Raw genomic sequence first — 24,400 nt, 5'->3', positions numbered from 1 at the left:
TAAATTCCTTGCAATAGCTTGTTGAGAAATGTTGTTCTTAAACTGTTCGACAATTTGCTCACACATTTTTTTTCACTAAGTGGTGACCCTCGCCCCATCCTTGTTTGTGAATGACTGAGCATTTCATGGAAGCTGCTTTTATACCCAATCATGGCATCCACCTGTTCCCAATTAGCCTGTTCACCCGTGGGATGTTCCAAATTACTCAACTTTCTCAGTCTTTTTTGCCACTTGTGCCACCTTTTTTGAAACATGTTGCAGGCATCAAATTCCAAATGAGCTAATATTTGCAAAAAATAAAGTTTTCCAGTTCATTTGGTAAGTATTTTGTCTTTGCAGTCTATTCAATTGAATATAGGTTGAAAAGGATTTGCAAATCATTGTTTTCTGTTTTTATTTACGATTTACACAACGTGCCAACTTCACTGGTTTTGGGTTTTGTAGATTGATTACATTGTACAAATCACAAAGCTCCAAAATTATATCAAAAATGGTTTTATTGAGGTAAATGGGATGGGGGGAAAGAACATAATTTGGAGGGTTGACATAGGCCAATTTGACCATTACGTATAATATTGAAAATCTGAATAATTAACAGTTCATTGCGCACATTTGAAGTCATAACTTAAGGTCCACACCCACTCCCGGCACATTTTCAAACCGAAAAGAACACAGACAAAGCCAGAGAGAGTTCTTAGGCTGAGTCTTTATGGTAATATGCATATAAAGTCCAAATCCAAGATATATCACACTGACCCCATTTCAGGTATAGTAGCATACATCATCCATATCTTATTACAATGTATAGTTTGACATTAGTTATAATGTTCAATATCTGCTGCCGTCAAGAGAATACAAAAAAATAGATTTGGTCATTATTTACAAGAAACACGTAATATCTGAACTATCAAAGCTGAGGATTAGACGAGGGTAGAGTTTTTCTGCGATAATTGAAAAACATGCCCTTAAGATGGTGTCAGCATGTAGCATGTTCATACACACGATTACATCTGGACAACCTATGACACAGAACTTGTATTTCTAGTAAATACAAGACAAGGGGTGGACATATACACATTCACCTGGATTTGATGTGATTACTGGTATGTTACTTGCAGCAGTCACAGCTGTGACAACTTGACATGCACTTTTTCCTCTCCTTTGACTTTTTATAGTGCGGGGCTTAAAATCTAGAAGTCTTCACAAACTGGGTTCTTACAAAGAGTGAGAAAACAAAATATCTTTTAAAAAGGTTGACCCTTGCCTTGTTTTGTTTTACAAAAATGTCGTGTCTGCAAAGTCGTTAAAAAGTGGACCGTAAAGAGCATCAAATGCGCTCCCCTGCTGCAGGAAAAGACACTGGGAAGAGATCAAGGATATAGAAATTCAAACCAAACAAATTTTGCCTCCAAATGACTCAATCATCATCATCGGGTTCATCTTCTTCTCCTTCTTCATCCAGTTCCCTTTTTCTCTTCTGACCCCGCTCGTCCTCTATGGTAGGAGAGTAAAGATCAAAAAGATGCCAGCAGAAGCTTCTCATTTTATCAAAGGAGAAGTGCACTTTTTAAAAAATAATGTTGCCTACATTTCCCAATCCTCATGTAAGACAAGAAAACATTTGTCTCTTTTTTTAATCTTTCTATTTTGTAATGTACGGCTAGTATGAGGTGGCTAACAATGCAGCTCATGGGTGTAATCTTTTACGCCCATAAAACCTTTTAAAGAACATTCAGAAATCGCCAACAATACTCCATTTACATGTCATGACCTGCATATTAATATCGCTAATACTTGGTTGTTATTCTAAGTGCTGACGCAGAGGAACTACTTTTAGCAGCGCAATGATCACAAAAAGGGAACTACCTTATGCAGCTGCATTGGCATACTAAGTACTAATACTTTAGTATTTTGTTCAATCTCAGATTGACTTAAAGTTCAACCATAGTTGTGTAGATAGACTGAGACAAATTCTAAGTTCAAGGCCTACTGAAACCCACTACTACCGACCACGCAGTCTGATAGTTTATATATCAACGATGAAATCTTAACATTGCAACACATGCCAATACAACCGGGTTAACTTACAAAGTGCAATTTTAAATTTCCCGCCACACTTCCGGTTAAAAACGTTTTATTAAGCTGAAGTATGCGTGTGACGTCACGAGGACAAGGGAAGTATTCGGAGCCCGGAGAATCCTATACAACAAGTTCTGTTTTCATTTCATAATTCCACAGTATTCTGGACATCTATGTTGGTGAATCTTTTGCAATTTGTTTAATGAACAATGGAGGCTGCAAAGAAGAACGTTGTAGGTGGGATCGATCGGTGTATTAGCGGCTGGCTGGAGCAACACAACAAGGACTACTTACTTAGCAGACGCCTAGCCGATGCTAGCCGCCAAACCCACGGATGAAGTCCTTCGTCGCGCTGTCGATCGCTGGAACGCAGGTGAGCACGGGTGTTGATGAGCTGGGCAGATGAGGGCTGGCTGGCGTAGGTGGAGCGCTAATGTTTTTATCATAGCTCTGTGAGGTCCGGTTGCTAAGTTGCTAAATTAGCCTTAGCGTCGTTAGCAACAGCATTGTTAAGCTTTACCAGGCTGAGATCTATTAACCGTGTAGTTACATGTACATTGTTTAATAGTATTGTTGATCTTCTGTCTATCCTTCCAGTCAGGGATTTATGTATTTTGTTTCTATCTGCATTTGAGAACCATGCTATCACGTTAGCTCAGTAGCTAAGTGTGTCACCGATGTATTGTCATGGAGATAAAAGTCACTTTGAATGTCCATTTCGCGTGCTTGACTCATTTTCAAGAGGTGGTTTAAAATACAAATCCGTGATCCACAATAGAAAAAGGAGAGAGTGTGGAATCCAATGAGCCAGCTTGTACCTAAGTTACGGTCAGAGCGAAAAAAGATACGTCCTGCACTGCCTCTAGTTCTTCACTCTAACGTTCCTCATCCACGAATCTTTCATCCTCGCTCAAATTAATGGGGTAATCGTCGCTTTGTCGCTCCAAATCTCTCTCGCTCCATTGTAAACAAAGGAAAATTGTGAGGAATATTACCTCCTGTGACGTCATGCTACTTCCGGTACAGGCAAGGCTTTTTTTTTTTATCAGCGACCAAAAGTTGCGAACTTTATCGTTGATTTTCTCTACTAAATCCTTTCAGCAAAAATATGGCAATATCGCGAAATGATCAAGTATGACACATAGAATGGATCTGCTATTCCCGTTTAAATAAAAAAAAATCATTTCAGTAGGCCTTTCATTGTGTCCTTTGTTGTGTTTTGGAAACTGCATACATTTTTCCCTCAGAATTTTCAACTAACCTGTTATTTGTGATATGTTCATATGTATACAATGTGCTTCTTCTATTTGTGGCCAGAGTAAAACAAAGAAACCAATCTGAGGTTGTCTTTATTTTTAAGTTATTGTGCCATGATTTTACCAGTCCGGCCCACGTAGGCTGAACAGAGTCGCCACCCCTGCCATAAACCGAGAAGTTGGTCAACATTCAACTTAGACCTGGAAAGGGCTCGTTTGTGCCCATTTTTTTCACCTGCGTGAGGATTTTGATTAATTCTTCATCTAAATGGGAAGATATAAAGATCCCATCAGTCGGAATCCCGGTGAGAGCAAACATTGTACAGTAAAGGAATATTTTTTTAAATGTTCGTAGTTTGTATTTCTTCTTTAGCATTTGGCTATAGTGCTAATTGCTGGATCTGCTTATCACTCAGCTTGTAAAATGTGTAGCTCATTCTCCTAAATTCAACCTCAAAAATATAAGGTTCTGGATAGTCAGTCGTCGTTGGCTCTCATAAAGTCTGCCATTATTAGTAGTTGTTGTTGTTGTTGTTGTTAATGAAGGAAATCGCATACGTTGTGATGAGTCTGTGAAATTTGTACGCTGCCGTATGCTTAAAATGCATAAATATCAAATTTAGAATGTGCCGGTTACTATATATATATATATATACAGTGTATATACATAAACATATATATATATATATATATATATATATATATATATATATACATACATATATACATATATACACACACACATACATATTCTGTAAATATACACATACATATTCTGTAAATATATATATATATATATATATATATATATATATATATATATATATATATATATATATATATATATATATATATATATATATATATATATATATATATATATATTTTTTTTTTTTTTTTTTAGAGCGCTTTATAGGCGGAATAGAGCAAATCTCAATACCATCATTGTTAGCTGACTTTTGCTAGTGTTTATTGAGGAATTAGAATGCATTAAGAAAAGCCATACCTGTGCTTGTCTCACATAAGGATTGTGAATGATAGGCAACATTCCAAAATAAGTGCAGTTCCCCTTGAAGTTAGTCAACTCCACTCACCCTCCTCCTCATCTTCGTCCTCATCGTCCTCCTCCTCGTCGTCGTCATCATCTTGGTTATTGACATCCACCTTCTTTGCTTCCTCCTGATTATTACAAAGTCATGTCCATGAATTGTTATTTGACGTTTGTACCATTAATTGAAATATACTTTGCCGTACACCGTGACAATCCCTTAATACCTAGGTTCCCAAAAATCGGGTTATGTCTAAAAACTATATATCACGATATAAGATGCAGCCTACTGCCCTAACGTTATAAATAATATATTATGTGTGGTATATAAATGTAAATGTTAGAAGCATTTCAAAACAGTTTGCAACAGCTCCTAATTTAGCTGCTGACATATGCAGTAATATATTGTGTCATTTCCGGTTGTATTATTCTACTTGCTATTTACAGGTAATATCTGGTTACTTTATGTTGCACCATGGTTCTTTCTACGCTTCTGTTAAAATCTAATACGCACATATTCTTCTGTTGTTTGGATACTTAGTTGTGGACGATACTCCAAACTTGGGTATCAATCCAATACCAAGTAGTTACAGGGACAGTATTGGTCATACCTATTCTGATGCTAATAATTTAATGATCTTGAAAAACACAAGTATTTTTGGATAGTGGTGTAACAATATCAATTAAATATTCAAATTATTTCCAACTACAGGCTCTGATTTAAACATGGGCGCAGAGTGTAACTCCACCCTTTTTAATAGGGTCCGTGTAAGTCAAGACCATCCATTTTTTGTTTGGAATAAAAAAAATGTTGTAACACAAACATCTACTTTCCCCGTTTCTTGGTTTAATAATAAAAAACAAAAAACGGAAAGTTATCCATTATCCGTTATATATTGTCCTACAAATTGTTGTATATTTTCGGATACTGTTAGATCTGGACATCTGTCCTTCATAATGGTTGACGCAAAACAAACAATGTTATTGTCAGCATTATATCAAAACCAAATTAAGCTCTGATTAGAATATATATAATAATAATCCATCCATCCATCCATTTTCTACCGCTTGTCCCTCTCAGGGATGCGGAGGGCTGTAGCATATCACAGCTGCACTCGGGTCGAAGGCAGGGTCCACACTAGACAAGTATCATGCAAGTATTCCTTTCAAACGCAATAAATAAGCAGGTCTCCTTAAAAGCATCCAAACTCCCACAAAGCAACATTTTAAAGGAAGAGGAAAAAGCAATAAACTCACAAAAAATTGACAAATCAATAATAATACTCCCAGCAAACAAAGGGCGGCCTACAGTCATCATGAATGCAGACACATACCACAAACAGATTGAAACCATGCTACAAGACAGCGACACATACTCACTGTAAATATGGAACTCGTAAATAAAGAACTCCAAAAATACACAAGAAAAACATACCATTACAACTAATAATTGACAGCATAGTATGACCCAAATATAACTTATCAAAAGCTTTGGTTGAAATCATCAGCTCCTTCTTCAGTAACAAAACACCACTGCAAGAACTCCCAAAAGCTGGCAGAGGAAGTGAAAAAACATAACTCTTAAAAAGGATGAAACATGCATATATCATTATGTCACCTCATTATTAAAGAAAACTCTCATAGATGTAACCCTTCATATTGTCACAGAATAACTTAAACAAAACAGAACCCTCAAGACATGCACAAACTTAAAAATAAATGACATTGCCACTTTACTGCAATTTGCCTCCAAATCAACATACTTCCAATACAACAGTGATTTCTAGACAGAAGGAAGGTTTCGCCATGGGAGATCCACTATTACCCGTCATGAGCAATTTCTTCATGGAGGACTCGGAGAAAAAATCCATTCAAACTGCACCCCCTTTGGAAGCATTACTGTATGTAGACGACATATTGGAAATAAAGACTGGACACACAAAGTTTACAGATCACAAAGACAATAGACAGCACTGGTAACATAACATTTACACATTAAGAAGAAACAAACCAGACAATAGCATTTCTGGACATGAACGTACGCCACAAAAAAGATGGCAACATTAAAACCTCAAAACCCACACATACGGACCAGTACTCCCTGGACATCAGAATCTCCTACAGCACAAACTCTCGGTAGTCAGAACCCTTTACAACCAGATTAACGGATTAAAAAGGACAGGCAAGAGGAAGAAAAACATATACAACATGCTCTCACATGCTGCCAATATTCAAGATGGGCCACAGAGAAAAGAAAACAACAAGCGAGACAGAAAAAAGACAGAATAGCAAAACAAAAACAGGAAACCGACACAAAAAATAAAGATACAATAACACTACCAAACATCAGAGTGATAACAAAAACCATACAACAAACCATGAACACATTTCAAACAAGCACAGCAGTAACACCACACAGAAAACTACAACAACAGCAACGTGTACACCCAAAAGATAGTATAACACGGGATAGGAAATGTGACAATCTACGAAATCACAAGCAAATCATGCAATAAAACATATTGGAGATACCCGACACACTTCCAGCAACCGGAAAAAGAACACAAAAATGAATGCAGAAATGCAGAAAACAGTTTCAAAGTTTACCAGAACAAGAAAGCAAACAAAACAAATCAGCTATAACAGACAACTGCAGGAGGAGCAATCACCTCATGGACTGGGACAAGGGAAAAGTCATAAGATCAGAAACAAATACAACAGATGGATGAAGGAGGTTATGGAAATCAGGAAGCGAGGGCCTGACCTCATTAACAGCGATGGGGGCATACATGCTTTTGCACAAATGAGACACTGTCCTTCATCGGTGACCCCAGGGCAGAGAACAGATATGGCCGGGAACATTATTTTGAAAGTTTTCCCGACCCAGTCAGCTGTTTTTAGACACTTCAGACCAGAAAGCTAAAACAGCTCTGCCAGAGGCTGAAGTGTTAGCAGAAACTGTCAGCAGGTAAGAAAACCTCTTACACAAAAAAATGTTGCCTGAACACAAGAGTTTTGCACCTTTCTATTTTAGAAGACATCATGAATGCAATCGATGACGCATTTAACGTCTTAATAAGTCCCCAACACACACTTTTAACTATTTCAAACATGATGTACACACACCCCAATGTAAGTTTAACATGAAACTTCAACAGGTACTAAAATCTCAACATTCTCAATTGTACTATAAAATTTGCAATGCACTGAGGCTGCAGTAAATTAACCGCAAATTGGCGAGGGAACGCAAACACTTTTTCTATAACACATGATTCAAGTCTCACCTCTCCACTAAGGCCCTCCTCTTCATTCTCCTCGTCATCATCTTCTTCGTCGTCTTCCTCATCCTCCGTTGCGCCATCTTCATCACAGTCCTCCTCGTCTAACTCTGTGTGAAACGATTGGTTTTCAAATGAATGGTGTACACTCGATATGTTCCCATCAAGATTTTATGTTGCCGATTCCGATCATCCACGAGTGAAATGGGCAAATACCAATACCGATCACATGTATTAGATGTACATTTTTTCCACTTTATTTTTAGTGAGTGCTATTGGCAGTTTAACAATATTGACACAATATTTAAACTAGTCCCTTATTCTCTTTTATTACATACAATTGTTTGAGCAAAACCAAGTTACTAGTACACAATAACTAAACAAAAAAACTACCATCTACTACTTATTTAAATCCCTTGGTTCAAAGTCCTCCTGTGTCCAGGGAAACAATTTGTAAACAATATGAGTGCAACGGATAAAAAAATAAATAAATAAAAATAAAAATCACAGTTTGAATCGTATCACAGTTTTGAGTCACGGATCGGATAATTTTTTTGGAACAGCGAAAGCAAAAAAAAAAGACAACAAATGTTAATGTGTCCTCTATTTATTCTGTAAAACCCTTTTTGTCCATTAAATAATAACATTTAACTCAAATGTCCTAGAATTCGCCAACATTTTTTTTGTTCCTGCTCAAAGACTTTGCATCCCACTGAAATGAGTGTGCGACATAATTTAAAATAACAGGGCTCAATCACATTCAGCATACTTCTTTCTGGCTGTGACAATTGTTATATTATCCTCTCTCTAGATTCTTATTAATCTATTTGTTAAACTGCTTACTTTCTGCTGCAACGTCGTTACATCTACACATGTCTATTGTTGTTCTTTAAAGCGAGCTTAACTTAGCTATTATCATGTCAGCTCTTGGCTTTCTCTCAGTGTTTAAAAAGTTTGATCATATTACGCCTATACTGGCTCACCTGCACTGGTTTCCTGTGCACTAAAGATGCCACTTACGTATAAATTACTAAACGGTCTACCTCCATCATATCTTGCTGATTGTATGTCCCGGCAAGTCTGCGGGCTGTAGAGCGTTTTCTATTCGGGTTCCAGTACTCTGGAATACCCTCCCGGTAACAGTTAGAGATGCTACCTCAGTAGAAGCATTTAAGTCCTATCTTAAAACTCATTTGTATACGTGAGCCTTTAAATAGACCCCCTTTTAGACCAGTTGATCTGCTGTCTCTCTTTTCTGCTCTGCCCCCCTCTCCTGCGTGGAGAGGTTATCAGGTGACCACAGATGTTCAATAGCTGTTCAAAGTCAGGACCCGCGGTGGACCACTCATCTGTGCATCAGTTGGGGACGTCTCTGCGCTGCTGACTTGTCTCCACTCAAGATGATCCCATGCTGGCCCCACTGTGGACTGGACTCTCACACTATTAATTATATCCAGTCAACATCCATTGCATCGGTCGCCTCCAAGGTTTCTCATTGTATCCCATTGGGTTGAGTTTTTTATTGTCCTGATGTGGGCCCTGAGCCGAGGATGTCGTTGTGGCTTGTGCAGCCCTTTGAGACACTTGTGATTAAAAGGCTGTATAAGTAAACTTTGATTGATTGATTGATTAACATGTTTAGCCTCGTCCTCCAGTGATAATAAATAATACATGATAACGATACTTGAGAAAATAAGAAATGCAATTTATTTGCCGTAATGGAGGTGAACATCATTAGTTTAAGAGAGTGGCTGCACGCTGTGTATGAAGATACATAATTAGCTGCAAGCAGCTGTCAGCCAGACAGGATCTGCGTTTGTGACCTGCACTTTTGGCAATCCTTACGAGAGACAAGCAGACAAACGGGTTTTTTTGCATTCTACATGTAAATATGGACTCGTTCTCTGTAGCTAGCAATGCAGCTAATGGGAGCAATCAATTCTACCTCTTTTAAAAAGCATTCAAAACCTGTCAAAAATACTTTGTTTACATTCCGTAACCTGTATAATAACCAAACTGTGGCAACATTGTTATTGTAAGAGCGAATATTTAGGAACTTAATATCGTGCTACGATATTAACCGTAAAAGCCAACTACGGCAAGAGATAAGCTAGCTTCTACGTCAGCACGAAACACGTTTTGAGTTTGTAATGCACAACACACTGTGATAGGACACCATTCTATACTGACTGAAAAATTAACAATTATATTACAGTTATCTGTTAAGTATTAGCCCACATTTCATGGTTTGTTTGTACACAGGCATGACGTGCTGCGTGTATCATGATCAAAATCAAGTGTGACTCACTCGATAGATAGTTGTGCGTTTGGTCCAGCTGGCCAGGGACGTTTTTTACAGTTTTATTTGGGTAAGCACTATTTATGTCGAAATAACTTGGCTTCAAATTCCACATTTTGCAGCTTCACGTCACTTTCACCTCACTCTCTCCAACTTCTCACCCTTCCATCGTGCTCGCTTCTAGAAGCAGTAGTTCATCTTCCATGTATTCAGATTCAAAAATATAACGTTGTGAATCCTCATTTGTTTGTTACCGAGTCTGCCATGATTAGAAGACCCGCACGTCTTTGTTTCTGGAAATAGGAACACACATTTGTTGCCAGAAGTTGTACATGCGCTGCTATGGAAACAGAAAAAATGTGCAGAGGAATTGGTTTCGGCAATGACTAAAATTATCAAAATACGGTAAATATTGAACATAATACCTATTGTTATGAAGTTTTTTTTTAGAGGGCTTTGAATGCTACAACAGTGACTTCCATTAGCCACATTTTCCAAGTGTTTTTTATCATCTTTACACCCCCCCAAAAAAGACATGTGTTCTTGTCTCTCATAATGATTGTGGATGAGAGGCAAAATTCCAAAAAAAGTGCAGTTCCCCTTTAAAAAGCATTAATCGGCCCGAAAAGCAGCACATCTGTGGCGGTGTATACATAAAAAATAATGGATGCAATCATTAGAATTAATGTAAGAATGTATGAAAAATCAATGTTGCCGTTCAACCTGAAACGTGTCAAACTTACCATCCTCATCTTCGTCATCATATTCCCAGCCTTCGGAGTAAAACTCGGTGTCCGAATCCGGTGCCTCTTTGTCGTTTTTGTCGTATCCGTCCAAATACATGAGATGTGGTATCAGCTTGAAAACACTTTCTCTGTAGTCGCTCAGGTTTGTTACTTCACAGTTCCAGAAGTCGAGGCTTTTCAGGGTCCTCAGTTCCTTCTGTCAGAAGAAAGACTTATGAACAATCACTTTATATACTGTATACATGCATTGCTTCCCATAAATTGATTTACAAAGACAGAAAGTAGGGCTTGGTAATAATGGCCTAAAATCTATTTTGTACGAACATATACATTATTGTAGCCTCCTTTTTTGGTATATAAATGATCAAATGGGTTAAAGGGCTTCTAATTTAGCTAGTGATGTATGCAGTAACTAAATGTGGGGGAAATAATCAACCGGCTGCCGGTGGACCTCGTGTCTCTGCGCAGTCTGCGTTACCATGCGACGGGTGGCGGGTGATTATCGATTAGTAAAAGTCAATAATCAATCATTTTTTTATTTATCGTAAACAAAGTAATGCAGACAGTTCTAAAATTTGGTTGACTGCAGCGAGCCACATCACCAAGTGATCTTACCAACTCCTTTATATTAGTGCACTACTTCAGGTTTTGCACACATTTCCATTAATTTAGTAAATAGTAGAATTCATTTAACTGTTTCTTATTTTGTTTTTTAAAGTTGCAAGTGATAAACACTTATTTAGTGAAACGAAAAGAATGTAAAACTGCTTTAATACATATAATTTATAGAAGCATCAATAATCGATTTTTAATCGATTTGTACCGGTAGTTCCCGAATCGTGAAGTGCCCAAATATTCCCACCTCTAGCAGTAACATATTACATCATTTCCTGTTATTATTTTGTCACAACTATTATTAATCTACTTGCTAATTTACTGTTAATATTTGGTAACTTTCTGTTGTAGCATGTTTCATCTAGACTTCTGTTAAAATGTAACAAGCACTTATTCATCTGTTTTTTGGATAGTTTATATTAGTTTTGGGCAATACTACCCACATTTGTAGTATTGTAGTAGTTACAGGGGCAGTATTGTTCATATCAATGCTGATACGGATATTTCAAATTTTCAAGACCATTGAATCATTACACTTTTGATCACAATTATAAATCAGACAAAAACACAAGATGGCGGTGCAACAATACAAAATAAATATTACAATTTATTTAAAGTATTCTCTCATATTAGATACAATATGTTGAGCAAAATAAAGCCAACAGTGCAAAAATAACTAGACATACCCAAAAACTTCCATTGGCTCTTATTTAAATCCTTTGATTTTTTTTCCCTTAAAAGGGAACTTATTATGCAAAATCAACTTGTCTCACCTACTGGTACGTGCTTTTGTGTTTGGCCCAAAATTTTGAAATCAAACCGGGGAGGCATTGCAGGGATATTTATAAAATAATATTGCCTTCCGTCATACTTCCTTTCAAATGAGTCGTTTAAAATTTGCGGATATCACCATACATGGTAGAAATTCACCGGAAGATCTTTGCGTGAGTCTGACACTAAGCCATAAGCGCCTTCTTTTTACCTATCCTCTTGTTAAGGGGCAGATTGGCTCGTACATGCACATGCATCCTCCGCTGTTACCATAGCGTATAGTTCTAACTTATATCTGTCAGTAGACTCCATATGGAAGCGCTATAAACTACAACATGATAAACCGGGCGAAGACGCAGTCGAAATGGAGCCACGTAAATAAGACCGCCCACAAAACGGTGCATCCTGAAAAGACAGTCAGAAAATGGCTTGAAGATGGTCTGTAAGACACAATTATTGCAAAATGTCAACCAAAGAACCCCCATAACATGTTATGTAGACCACAAGGAAGTGTTTAAAATGTAGAAAAAAATAATAATACTAGGTCCCTTTCTAGTCCTCCTGTGTCCAGGAATTTATTTCCTGAGTTTGTAAACAACAACAAAAAACACACAAAAACTATTTTGTGATAATGAAAAAATATTTCTAATCACTGTAGTATGGACCATATACTGAAAATATACTTGGTATTGTTACAGTTGATATATTTGTATAGATCTGCACACCTTTATTTACAATTTACATTCATGAGCTCTAGCTTGCGATTAGCATGTCCTCCTCCTCCAGTGTGTACTCTGGCATGTTTATATATTCCTCATGCTCCAGTGAAAATTACATTTGTATGAAACGTTTATTTTCTGCCATGGATTAGTGACTCATAGGTGACTTTGGACTGTGGAGGGACATTAGCGGCCAGCGAGAAAGCTACATTGCATTGACGACGTGGTTGTTCGCTTCACACTGACAAATTTGCAGGACACAGCTATAATGTGTCATCAATATGCATTATCACAATAGTTTTAAAAGCTCTATCGTGGGCCCAAATTCATGTCATTTACACTGTGAATCGTCTACAGTATATTGCGTAACCCTGCTGTAAACAAATAATGGCAGAACGTGACTGTTACAGAGGTGTGGCTTTTCCGTGATGTGCATGTGTTAATCACACAAAATAAAATTAGTTACCACTGTTAACATTTTTAGAGCCAAAAATATACAGTATGTAGAACTTGAATCATTACATGCACATGCGCCATTGCCAATTATGCAAATTATAGGAATTTGCATAATTCAGCGAATGTCCCCAGAATTTACCTGAAGTCAACTGTACACAAGTCAGCTAGGTGAACCACTACAAAATGTCTCAACATTATACAGTGTAACCTCGATTTACGAACGCCGGTATTTGCAACCTTTTCGGTTTACAAACGTTTACATCGCGCCAAATATGCCTGTGTGTGCAAACCATGTCTCGGCGTATGAACGCTATATTCATTCATTTTGCATGCCGCTTGAAGCCATCGGTGGCTGTCATTTTGATGACATCACTTCCTGTACACGTGGGCACAGACATTTTGAAAAGGCGGGGCCCCCTACATCACATACGGATTACATCCTGTACACACAGGCATGGCCATTTCTAAGATTTTCGAGGGTGAGCGGCACTTCTGACTAAGGCTGAAACGACGCGTCGACGTAGTCGACGTCATCGGTTACGTAAATACGTCGACGCCGTTTTTGTGCGTCGACGCGTCGCATATTTACGTCACACTACCGTCATGGCGAAGCGCAAAGCAGACGATCAAAGCAGACGATGCGAGCGGTGCGAGCGAGGGGGAAAAAGCACGCCAAAAGTCGTCAAAAGTGTGGGAGTATTTCAATAAACGGCCTAATAATGTTGTTGTATGCACACTGTGTCGAGCGGAAATGGCCTATCATAGCAGCACAACGGATATGAACGAACATTTGAAAAGAAAACCATCAACCATCAACTAGTCAATCGTCCGCGTGAGCATACGTTGTCATCATTACACAAAAACATGAATGTGTCATTTGTATCTGCTAGGGGTGTAACGGTACGTGTTTTGTATTTAACCGTTTCGGTACGGGGCTTTCGGTTCGGTACGGGGGTGTACCGAACGAGTTTCTAAGCTAAAGCTAAAGTCCTAACAAGCTGCTTTGCGCCTTCTGCTTCTGTCTCAGCACGCAGCATTGTCCCACCTACACAACCATCTGATTGGTACACACAAAGCGTTATCAGCCAATCAGCAGTGCGTATTCAGAGCGTTAGCAGCCAATCAGCAGTGCGTATTCAGAGCGCATGTAGTCAGCGCTTCAGCGTCGAGCAGATAGGTGTTTAGCAGGTGAGCATCAGGCAGCGGACTCTCCCCAAATGATAATAAACACCACCCAGTCAACTACTAGTAACATCACTATGAGCCCGTTGACCTTCTAGGAATATAAACTGGAGCTCAGCTCACTCGCAGTCCTGGCTTGAGGTAAAGGCTAATTACCTCTCAGTTCCAGCCACATCGACCCCTTTTGAGCGCCTATTTTCAGCTGCTGGGAATATTGTAAACATGAAAAGAACCAGAGCATGTAGACATGCTAACCTTTCTTCATTACAACTGTTAGTCACTCACTGGAATGAGTAGAATTGGTTATTGTGTACTGTGTTGGACTGGATGTTTATTTTTCACATTTTAAAAGCAATACTTAATGTTTACAGTGCCCCAGAATATTTAGATAGGCACTTTTTTGTATTGGATGTTTATCTTTATTTTTGCACATTTTAGCAAATAAGCAATACTTTCACTTTTGTTGAAATGTTTACACTGTTGTTACAGAATATTTAGTTTTGCACTTTTTTGTATTGGATGTTTATCTTTATTTTTGCACATTTTAAAGCAAAATAAGCAATACTTTTAATTTTGAAATGCTTATACTATTACAGAATATTAGGATTTGCACTGGATGTTGACTTTTATATTTGCACTATAAAAAGCAAATAAGCTACTTTTAATTTTGTTAAATGTTAAAAGTTTTAAATGTTTACATTGTTACAGAATATTTAGTCATGTTGTTGTCAATGTTGACTGAGTGGCCATACTTCTTTTTTTTTGTAAATAAAAGCCATGCCTTTTGAAAAAACTGGCCTACATTTATTTTTTCATCTTCATTTTGAATAAAAAAATAATCGGTAAAAGGAAAAATAATCTATAGATTAATCGAAAAAATAATCTATAGATTAACCGATTAATCGAACAATAATCTATAGATTAATCGATAGAAAAATAATCGTTAGCTGCAGCCTTACTTCTGACTTGTTTTTTTTTTCACAATTGTCATACCTTGTGCCAGTCAGAGCTGTGTCAGCCTGTCTTAGAGATCACCTTGTGTGATCAGAAACGCTTTAAATGTGTCCAAACGCTCAGTCTCGCAGTATAGCTTCAGGTTTCTAGGCAACTGATTTGAGCGAACATTTTTAGCTAGTTGGCCTGCGGCTTGTGGCTTCAGTTCAGGGATTTTATCAGTGAAGGTGGATTTGTTACGCAGCAAGTCTTTAATTGTGATGAGACCGAAAAAGATGCCACAGCGGACCTTTATTACACCGAAGGAGAAGGCACTACCGGCTCACAAGCTAATGAAGGATCACTTCACATTGCTAGTTTGTGCTAACGCTAGGGGTCATTATGCAAAACCACTGCTCTTGTATCACTCCGAAACTCCCAGAGTGTTCAACAATGCCACAAGTATTTGCAGACACAAGGTAAAAAGGTTTTCCTTTTTTTGTTTTTTGAGCGCACAAACAAGACTTGTGTGTTGACATTTAAGCTTGCTGTAATGTTGTTTGGATAAAAAATAGATTATTGAGCCATTAACCCCTTAATATGTTGGTTTAAAATATATATGTACAGTATACTGTACACAAAAAAGTGTCTTCAAAGTGTGCAGTTTTACAAAAATAGGGACTTTGTTGTCGAGGCAAGAACTATTTATGTTTACACTGTTTATTATGGGGAACTCTGCTTCACTATACAAACTTTTTAGTCTGCAAACAATGTTCAAGAACCAAACAAGTTTGTAAATCGAGGTTCCACTGCACTAAATACTACATAACCACAAACAAATTACAACTTCAACTGTGTCTTATGGGTGACAAAGCACATTTACAGTTGCAGTGCTTTTTGAATAGACGTGTATTGAGGTGTATACACAGGTTAATTATGTTTGATATCTAGTGGAAGAGCATTTAATTGTCAATATGCTGTACTAAAAAATCTAAACTAAATTATTTTTTTCATTGTAAACAATTTTCGGACCAATGAAGGTAAACTGGATAATTTCCTGCAGCACAGCTGGTCTCTCACAGCTCAACATGCATAGAAAATTATGTTTAAAACGAAAGAGCGCAAACAGTAACAATAACAACCATTCGGCTGCATGTTTCAGCCATGTTAATGTCAAAACTCACCAATGGTTCAATGGAGCTGATGTCTTTTATCTTGTTGGCACTGAGGTTAAGATGTGTGAGATTGGGGCATTTCTCTGCCAACACTTCCAACCCTCCGGAGATCATATTTTCGCTGAGTTCAAGCTGGGGATAACGTAAGCAATCAAAACATGTGCACACCCTCTCACAGCATTGGTGTAACCAGGAGAAAAGCAAACCTTCTTGAGTTTTTTGAGCTTGGGAAAGTGGGCCACTGTCGTCAACCCAACCCTGATTGTGCTCAGCAATTCCAGCTCCTCAAATTCATCCGTTAGACCTTCGATTTTGCCTTCATTGGAGAGACAATAATCCAGCACAAGTTTTTTCACCTAAAGAGGAGACAAATTAAAATTGTGTCAAGTGTTTTTTGGAGCGCTATTGCTCAAGCAAGCACAAGGAGAACATGCAAACACCACACGCAAATGTTTTAACGACGATTCCCTCCTGGTTCTCCTGACTGTAATGCTAACTACTACATTTTGTGAACAAACAGCGAAGCAAAGACAGGACGCTTCTGCTTAGTGTGGAAGAATACAGGTTGATGCTGCAATGCTTTTATTTAGCATTGTACAGGGCACACGTTTTACTGTTAAACAACCTATTCAACTCATATTATTAGTGGGGGGGGTTTTAAGCAAGTATAGTGATACATGGTTGGTTATGGCTTAAATTCATAACCAACGACTGTTTATTGTCAATATTGAGTTTCATTTTTTAATGATTTCTGCTGGTGGCGTGCCTTCTGATTTTTTCAATGAAAAAAATGTGCCTTGGCTCAAAAACGGTTGAAAAACACTGCTCTACAGGGTGTAATTCTAGTTATTTGTATGTCACATGACCTTACAAACTGCTGTTTGTAAGTTGGGCAGATGGATATTCACATGGGTGATGCGCCCTTGAGCATGACAACCAACCAGCTAAGAGAACCGGAACTTAAAAAAAAAAAATAGACCTGCATATCATTACTACGCGGACAGCAGTCATTTCGTTCCGAAGCGATATTTGTAATTTTGCATTATATAAATCTCACCTTTATATGGTTGCTCGGGAACGTGGTCACATTCGCCCGAAAAAATCAAAGAGAAAGAGGGATCATTTGTGGTCGTTTGTGATATGAAATGTTGATATTGTTACATCTCTAGTGTATAGTTTTAGTGACATTCTTGGGTTTGTGTGCAGTGAGATTTTTTAATGGTCTGGAGATATTTGATTGTAATCATCCTCAAAGCCAGGCATAAAAGTCCTTAGGTTTTTGAAAGGTGTAAAAACAAGTTGGATTTTTTTTTCTACTTTTTGCTCATAGCAACTTCCGTCACAAACAAATCACCAAAATGATTCCCGAGCGTGGCCACCGCTGCTGCTCACTGCCCCCCTCACCTCCCAGGGGGTGGAACAAGGGGATGGGTCAAATGCAGAGAGTAATTTCACCACACTTAGTGTGTGTGTGACTACCAGTTTTTTTTGGATTGATTGATTGATTGAAACTTTTATTAGTAGATTGCACAGTACATATTCCGTACAATTGACCACTAAATGGTAACACCCGATTACGTTTTTCAACTTGTTGTCCACGTTATTGAATTCATGGTACAAATATATACTATCAGCATATTACAGTCATCACACAAGTTAATCATCAGAGTATATACAGGACTGTCTCAGAAAATTAAAATATTGTGATAAAGTCCTTTATTTTCTGTAATGCAACTAAAAATATGGAAATGTCATACATTCTGGATTCATTACACATCAACTGAAATATTGCAAGCCTTTTATTATTTTAATACTGCTGATTATGGCATACAGCTTAAGAAAACTCAAAAATCCCATCTCAAAAAATTTGAATATTTCCTCAGACCAAGTAAAAAATAAAGATTTATAGCAGCAAAACAAAATCAAACATTTGAAAATGTCAATTAATGCACTCAGTACTGGGTTGGGAATCCTTTTGCACGGATTACTACCCCACAAATTCTCTATAGGGTTCAGGTCAGGTGAGTTGGCAGGCCAATCGAGGACAGTAATGCCATGGTCAGTACACCAGTTACTGGTGGTTTTGGCACTGCTGGATCATCATCTCCATAGAGCTTTTCAACAGATTTTTTTTCAGAATTTGTGGGGTATTGTAAAGAAGAAGCTGAAAGACACCAGACCCAATATTACAAATGAGCTAAAGGCCGCTATTGAAGCATCCTGGGCATCCATAACACCTCAGGAATGCCACAGGCTGATTGCCTCCATGCCACACCGCATTGGTGCAGTAATCCGTGCAAAAGGATTCCCAACCAAGTACTGAGTGCATTAATTGACATTTTCAAATGTTTGATTTTGTTTTGCTGTTATATATCTTTATTTATTACTTGGTCTGAGGAAATATTCTAATTTTTTGGATGGGATTTTTGAGTTTTCTTAAGCTGTATGCCATAATCAGCAATATTAAAATAATAAAAGGCTTGCAATATTTCAGTTGATGTGTAATGAATCCAGAATGTATGACATTTTCATGTTTTTAGTTGCATTACAGCAAATAAAGGACTTTATCACAATATTCTAATTTTCTGAGACAGTCCTGTACATTGAATTATTTACATTATTTACAATCCCGGGGGTGGGATGTGGAGAGGGTTGTGGGGGCGGGGGGTTAGGTTTGGTTGATATCAGCACTTCAGTTATCAACAATGATATCATCTGAGAAATGGACATTGAAACAGTGTAGGTTTGACTTCGTATGATATGTACAGCGAGCAGTGAACGTAGTGAGCTCAGAAAGCATAATAACAAGTATACACATTTGATTATTTACAATCCGGGGAGGTGAGATGTGGTGGGGGGAGGGTGCTAGTCTAGGGTTGTAGGTGCCTGGAGGTGTTGTTTTAGCACGATGTTAAAGGAGGATAGAGATTAGGGCTGAACGATTTATCGTTTTCAGATCGAAATTGCGATTTCAGAAGTCTCAATCTTGAGATCGTGAAGGCTTCGGTTTTAGACGAACGTTATTTAGCTCTCCTGGCTGAAATGTCTGTTGTGTATATGCAGCCTGCTCGTGCTACTCTCATGCCTTGTCAAACTCACCAATCAGAAGTGGTAAACTACTTGTGAGCAGGGCATGCCGTCACGCTAACCAATCAGAGGCGGCCATTGACGAGGCTACCGCGTACACGCCCACTAACAACTTTGGTGAAGAAACAAACGTCCTGGAGGAAATGGCTGCTGCCGCCGGGTCAGAAGTGGAGGAGGATTTAGTTTTAATACAGAAGAAGAGCAGCACGTCTGTCATTTGGGACTACTTCGGTTTCGAAACTTCAGATGTGCATCAGAAACAGGTACTTTGTAAAACTTGTCGGGCCAAAGTCGCCACATCCCAAGGCAACACGACTAATTTATTCCGGCACTTGAAAAATCACCACCGGCAGTTACACGACGAATGTATGACCAAAAAGTCCGGTGAAAAGTCAACCCCGAGCGATTCAGCCCATTGTAGCAAACATACCACAATTACAGCGTCGTTTGCCAGTATAACTCCTTATGCTAGTTTTCAGGAATATTATGTTCTATTGTTAACAGAATAGATGTGCAATATTTGGGTGCTGCTAAGCGGTAAATGAATGACCCACCTATTTTAATGTCTGACATATTTTTCAGAAGGGCAGAGGTTGGGTCATTTTGTTTTTGTAATAGTATTTTCTTTATTACCATTACTTTTCAATTTCACTTTAAAATATTGTTCAGGTTTCTTCCAGGGTTGAATAAAGTACTTGAATTGCTGCTATAGATGTTGATAGGCTAGCTCTCTTGAGCCATAAAAGACTGACCTACCTACTTGAGTATAAGACTGTTTACATAAGGTCAGGATCCTTTTTTTCCTTTATTGAAGTTGTTGAATTTTGTTTTTCTTATTATATATTAAGCATTGCTTTTTGTGTTGGAATTGTTTTGTATTTTATTTAACTTAAACTTTTTTATTTATCTTAACATAATTAAGGTTTTTGTACTGGTTTTAGTTCTTTAGTTTTAATAACTGCTGTTGGTCAAGAACTTTGGAGAATGTACATGCATGTTTCTTAATAAATACATGTTTGAAGCAATTCTTACCTTTTAGTATTCATCCTTGCATTACATAGCATTTAATGTTTTCATGGTATATCATTTTTTGTCATGTTTTAAATCTGTTACTGTTACTGAAGCTTGATTTGAAAAGAAATCGTGAGTCAAAATCGAAATCGCAATTTCTGTCAGAAAAATCGTGATCAGATTTTTTCCTGAAATCGTTCAGCCCTAATAGAGATGCACTTTCTTTTACACCTGTTGGGATAAATAAATGATAAATGGGTTATACTTGTATAGCGCTTTTCTACCTTCAAGGTACTCAAAGCGCTTTGACAGTATTTCCACATTTACACACTGATGGAGGGAGCTGCCATGCAAGGCGCTAACCAGCACCCATCAGAGGCAAAGGGTGAAGTGTCTTGCCCAAGGACACAACGGACGTGACTAGGAAGGTAGAAGGTGGGAATTGAACCCCAGTAACCAGCAACACTCCGATTGCTGGCACAGCCACTCTACCAACTTCGCCACGCCGTCCCTAGTGCATTCCATATTGATGTGGCATAGAAGGAGAACGCGTTAAGTGAGTGGTACTTTAACTTCAAACAAAAATATTAAAACATGTTTATTTTTTACCCTTTTTGAAGGGTTAAAAAATAAAAAACATTGTTGCATCATCAATAGGGCACAGGATTGACAGAGATTTGAGCAAAAAAAGTTCAATTTAAAGACACTAATAGGGCGGCATGGTGTAGTGAGTAGAGCAACCGTGCCAGAAACCTGAGGGTTGCAGGTTCGCTCCCCGCCTCTTACCATCCAAAATTGCTGCCATTGTGTTCTTGGGCAGGACACTTCACCCTTTGCCCCCGGTGTCACTCACACCGGTGAATGAATGATGAAGGTGGTGGTCGGAGGGGGCCGTAGGCGCAAATTGGCAGCCACGCTTCCGTCAGTCTACCCCAGGGCAGCTGTGGCTACGAAAGTAGCTTACCACCACCAGGTGTGAATGAATGATGGGTTCTCACTTCTCTGTGAAGCGCTTTGAGTGTCTAGAAAAGCACTATATAAATCTAATCCATTATTATTATTATTATTAATAAATCTAACATGAAAAGAATCATTTTCTAAACAAAGACTAATAAAAGGTTGAGAAACACTGCCCAACACTACATGGTGCAATTCTACTTTATTTGTATATCACGTGACCTTACAAATTGCTGTTTGTGAATTAGGCGGATGGATATTCACATGAGTGATGCGCCCTTGAGCATCACAACCAACCAGCTATGAGAACCGGAACTTTAAAAAAAATAAAAAAAATAGACCTGCATATCATTACTACGCGGACAGCAGTCATTTCGTTCCGACGCGAGATTTGTCATTTTGTATATATAAATCTCACCTTTATTTGCTTCCTCGAGAGACAACTGGGTTATTATTGCGATAAAAGACGCGCTTGTGAGCGACGCGCAGAGCCACGTTCGCCCGAGAAAATCGGAGAGAAAGAGGGGTCATTTGTGAGTAGGAAGGGAAGCTAAAGCCGATTAGTAATCTTTCTTTCTTCTTTTACGACGAACCGACAAAGACAGGGTCGATATTCTTCTACTATAATATTTTTATATATATTATATATATCTGTCGTCGTTTGTGTCAAAACAACGCGGCGTTCGAAGTGCCTTTGCATGGCATTAAAATGGCGGCGTGTCCTGGCTGAAAATAAACAGTGTGTTTAGCAATGGCTGATGTTACGTACTTAAAAAATACCAAGACGTACACGGAGGACACCCGCCTGTTAGTACCGATAGAGGACGATAATGTGGACTGATAATGTCGCTGTTTTGACGGTGTGAGTGCTAAGTTACACGATGTTTACCGTTATAAGAAACCCCAAGACAGGACTGTGGAGGTGTCGGGTGGTGCTAGCCAGAGGGCACTTTTAGTTTTATACGCAATATGGACTCTCGCAGAAAAAAATAAAAGTTACTAATATGGCTTTTCATGCTGCTCGCCTTGTTTGTACGGCGGACGGTGCTCCACACTTTTAAATAGTCCCTTATGACCGGCGCACCTGTCACTTGTCGATGTAAGCAGACGTCGGCATCACTCTCACACTTGACAAACTTTGGACCGCCACCACGACCAAGGTATAACACAAGAACGCTGTCCCCCAAGCCCCCCTCATTCGGGTGAGACTCGGATGTTAACTTACGTCTTTCGGTGTGCGGTTCCGCAGTTCCAGAAGGATTCTTTTCTTCATCTCCATCCTGGATCAGGGCGCCCCTTTGACACACACTTGGAATAATTAGCGCTAAAAAAGCTCCCTGGCACCTCCAGAGCGAGGCGGCTGCGCTTCATTCAAACTTGATCCGCGAAAGTGGGCGGGAACGCGGGGTTTGGATTGTCGTCACCGCCGACCAATGAGAGGCGTTGACTCTAGCGGGCGCTGAGCGACGCGCGGACGAGCCAATGACGTGGCCGCTATAAAACTGGGTGGGGTGTTTGTTGACACTGAAACGATAGCCCAAGTGACAATGGAATGCTTCTTTTAAAATTAGTAATTATTTTAAAAAGTGTGACTTGCTGTCTGACATGGAAATCTCATATTGCACATGTACGGAAAAAGATCTCTAAGAGTATTTTTATATTAAATTAGGTAAAATGTGTTAGATTATAGGGCAATGCGTTTTTGATTGATTGATTGATTGAGACTTTTATTAGTAGGTTGCACAGTGAAGTACATATTCCGTACAATTGACCACTAAATGGCAACACCCGAATAAGTTTTTCAACTTGTTTATGTCATGATACAGATATATACTATCATCATAATACAGTCATCACACAAGATAATCACATTGAATTATTTACATTATTTACAATCCGGGGTGTGGAGGGGGGTTAGGTTTGGTTGTTTTCATCAGTCATCAACAATTGAGAACAGAGAAATGGGTATTGGAACAGTTTAGGTCTGACTTGGTAGGATATGTACAGCAAGTAGTGGACATAGAGAGAGAGAGATCAGAAGGCATAAGAAAAAGTATCTGCATATGATTGTTTACATTTGATTATTAACAATCCGGGGAGGGTGTTAGTTTAGGGTTGTAGCTGCCTGGAGGTGTACTTTTATTGCGGTTTTGAAGGAGGATAGAGATGCCCTTTCTTTTATACCTGTTGGGAGCGCATTCCACATTGATGTGGCTTAGAAAGAGAATGAGTTAAGACCTTTGTTAGATTGGAATCTGGGTTTAACGTGGTTAGTGGAGCTCCCCCTGGTGTTGTGGTTATGGTGGTCATTAAGTGGTTAAGGAAGTAGTTTGACATGTAGTTCGGTATCAGGGAGGTGTAGCGGATTTTATAGACTAGGCTCAGTGCAAGTTGTTTTACTCTGTCCTCCACCCTGAGCCAGTCGACTTTGGAGAAGTGGGTAGGAGTGAGGTGTGATCTGGGGTGGAGGTATAGAAGTAATCTGACTAGCTTGTTCTGGGATGTTTGGAGTTTAGATTTGAGGGTTTTGGAGGTGCTAGGGTACCAGGAGGTGTATGCGTAATCGAAAAAGGGTTGAACGAGAGTTCCCGCCAGAATCCTCATGGTGCTTTTGTTGACCAGAGAGGAGATTCTATAGAGAAATCTCGTTCATTGGTTGACCTTTTTGATGACCTTGGTTGCCATTTCATCACAGGAAAGATTAGCCTCTAGAATGGAACCTAGGTAGGTGACCTCATCCTTCCTGGTGATAACAATGTCACCCACTTTTATAGTGAAGTCATTGACT

General features: G+C 38.7%; 2 protein-coding genes across 2 annotated transcripts in view; one reads left to right on the top strand and one right to left on the bottom strand.

Moving 5' to 3' along the window:
* Window positions 1-479: 479 nt before the first annotated feature.
* Window positions 480-23,019, bottom strand: LOC133638911 (acidic leucine-rich nuclear phosphoprotein 32 family member A-like). The gene is made up of 7 exons (XM_062031955.1): window positions 22,838-23,019; window positions 16,764-16,913; window positions 16,567-16,689; window positions 10,704-10,902; window positions 7,668-7,771; window positions 4,430-4,514; window positions 480-1,494 (listed from the first exon to the last, which is right to left on the bottom strand). The coding sequence occupies exons 1-7, from the start codon at window positions 22,889-22,891 to the stop codon at window positions 1,418-1,420; spliced, it is 792 nt and encodes a 263-aa protein (XP_061887939.1). The 5' UTR covers window positions 22,892-23,019; the 3' UTR covers window positions 480-1,417.
* LOC133638920 (uncharacterized) overlaps window positions 22,003-24,400 on the top strand; it is a 46,575-nt gene continuing 44,177 nt past the window's right edge. The window contains exon 1 of the mRNA XM_062031969.1: window positions 22,003-22,145. The gene's annotated coding sequence lies outside the window, so the exon portion shown is untranslated. The remainder of the gene's footprint in view (window positions 22,146-24,400) is intronic.

The sequence above is a fragment of the Entelurus aequoreus genome, linkage group LG02, assembly GCF_033978785.1.
Source record: "Entelurus aequoreus isolate RoL-2023_Sb linkage group LG02, RoL_Eaeq_v1.1, whole genome shotgun sequence".
NCBI classification, from domain to species: domain Eukaryota; kingdom Metazoa; phylum Chordata; class Actinopteri; order Syngnathiformes; family Syngnathidae; genus Entelurus; species Entelurus aequoreus.
This window is presented reverse-complemented; position numbering and strand designations above follow the sequence as displayed.

What these genes read in the sequence shown, in the direction of transcription:
- LOC133638911 (XM_062031955.1), bottom strand. Translation starts at nt 22,891, where the DNA reads ATGGAGATGAAGAAAAGAATCCTTCTGGAACTGCGGAACCGCACACCG. An exon ending in GGAACCGCACACCGAAAGAC is followed by an intron (nt 16,914 to 22,837) that starts GTAAGTTAACAT and finishes TCTCCTCTTTAG; the next exon opens with GTGAAAAAACTTGTGCTGGA. An exon ending in TGATGACGAAGATGAGGATG is followed by an intron (nt 7,772 to 10,703) that starts GTAAGTTTGACA and finishes CGTTTCACACAG; the next exon opens with AGTTAGACGAGGAGGACTGT.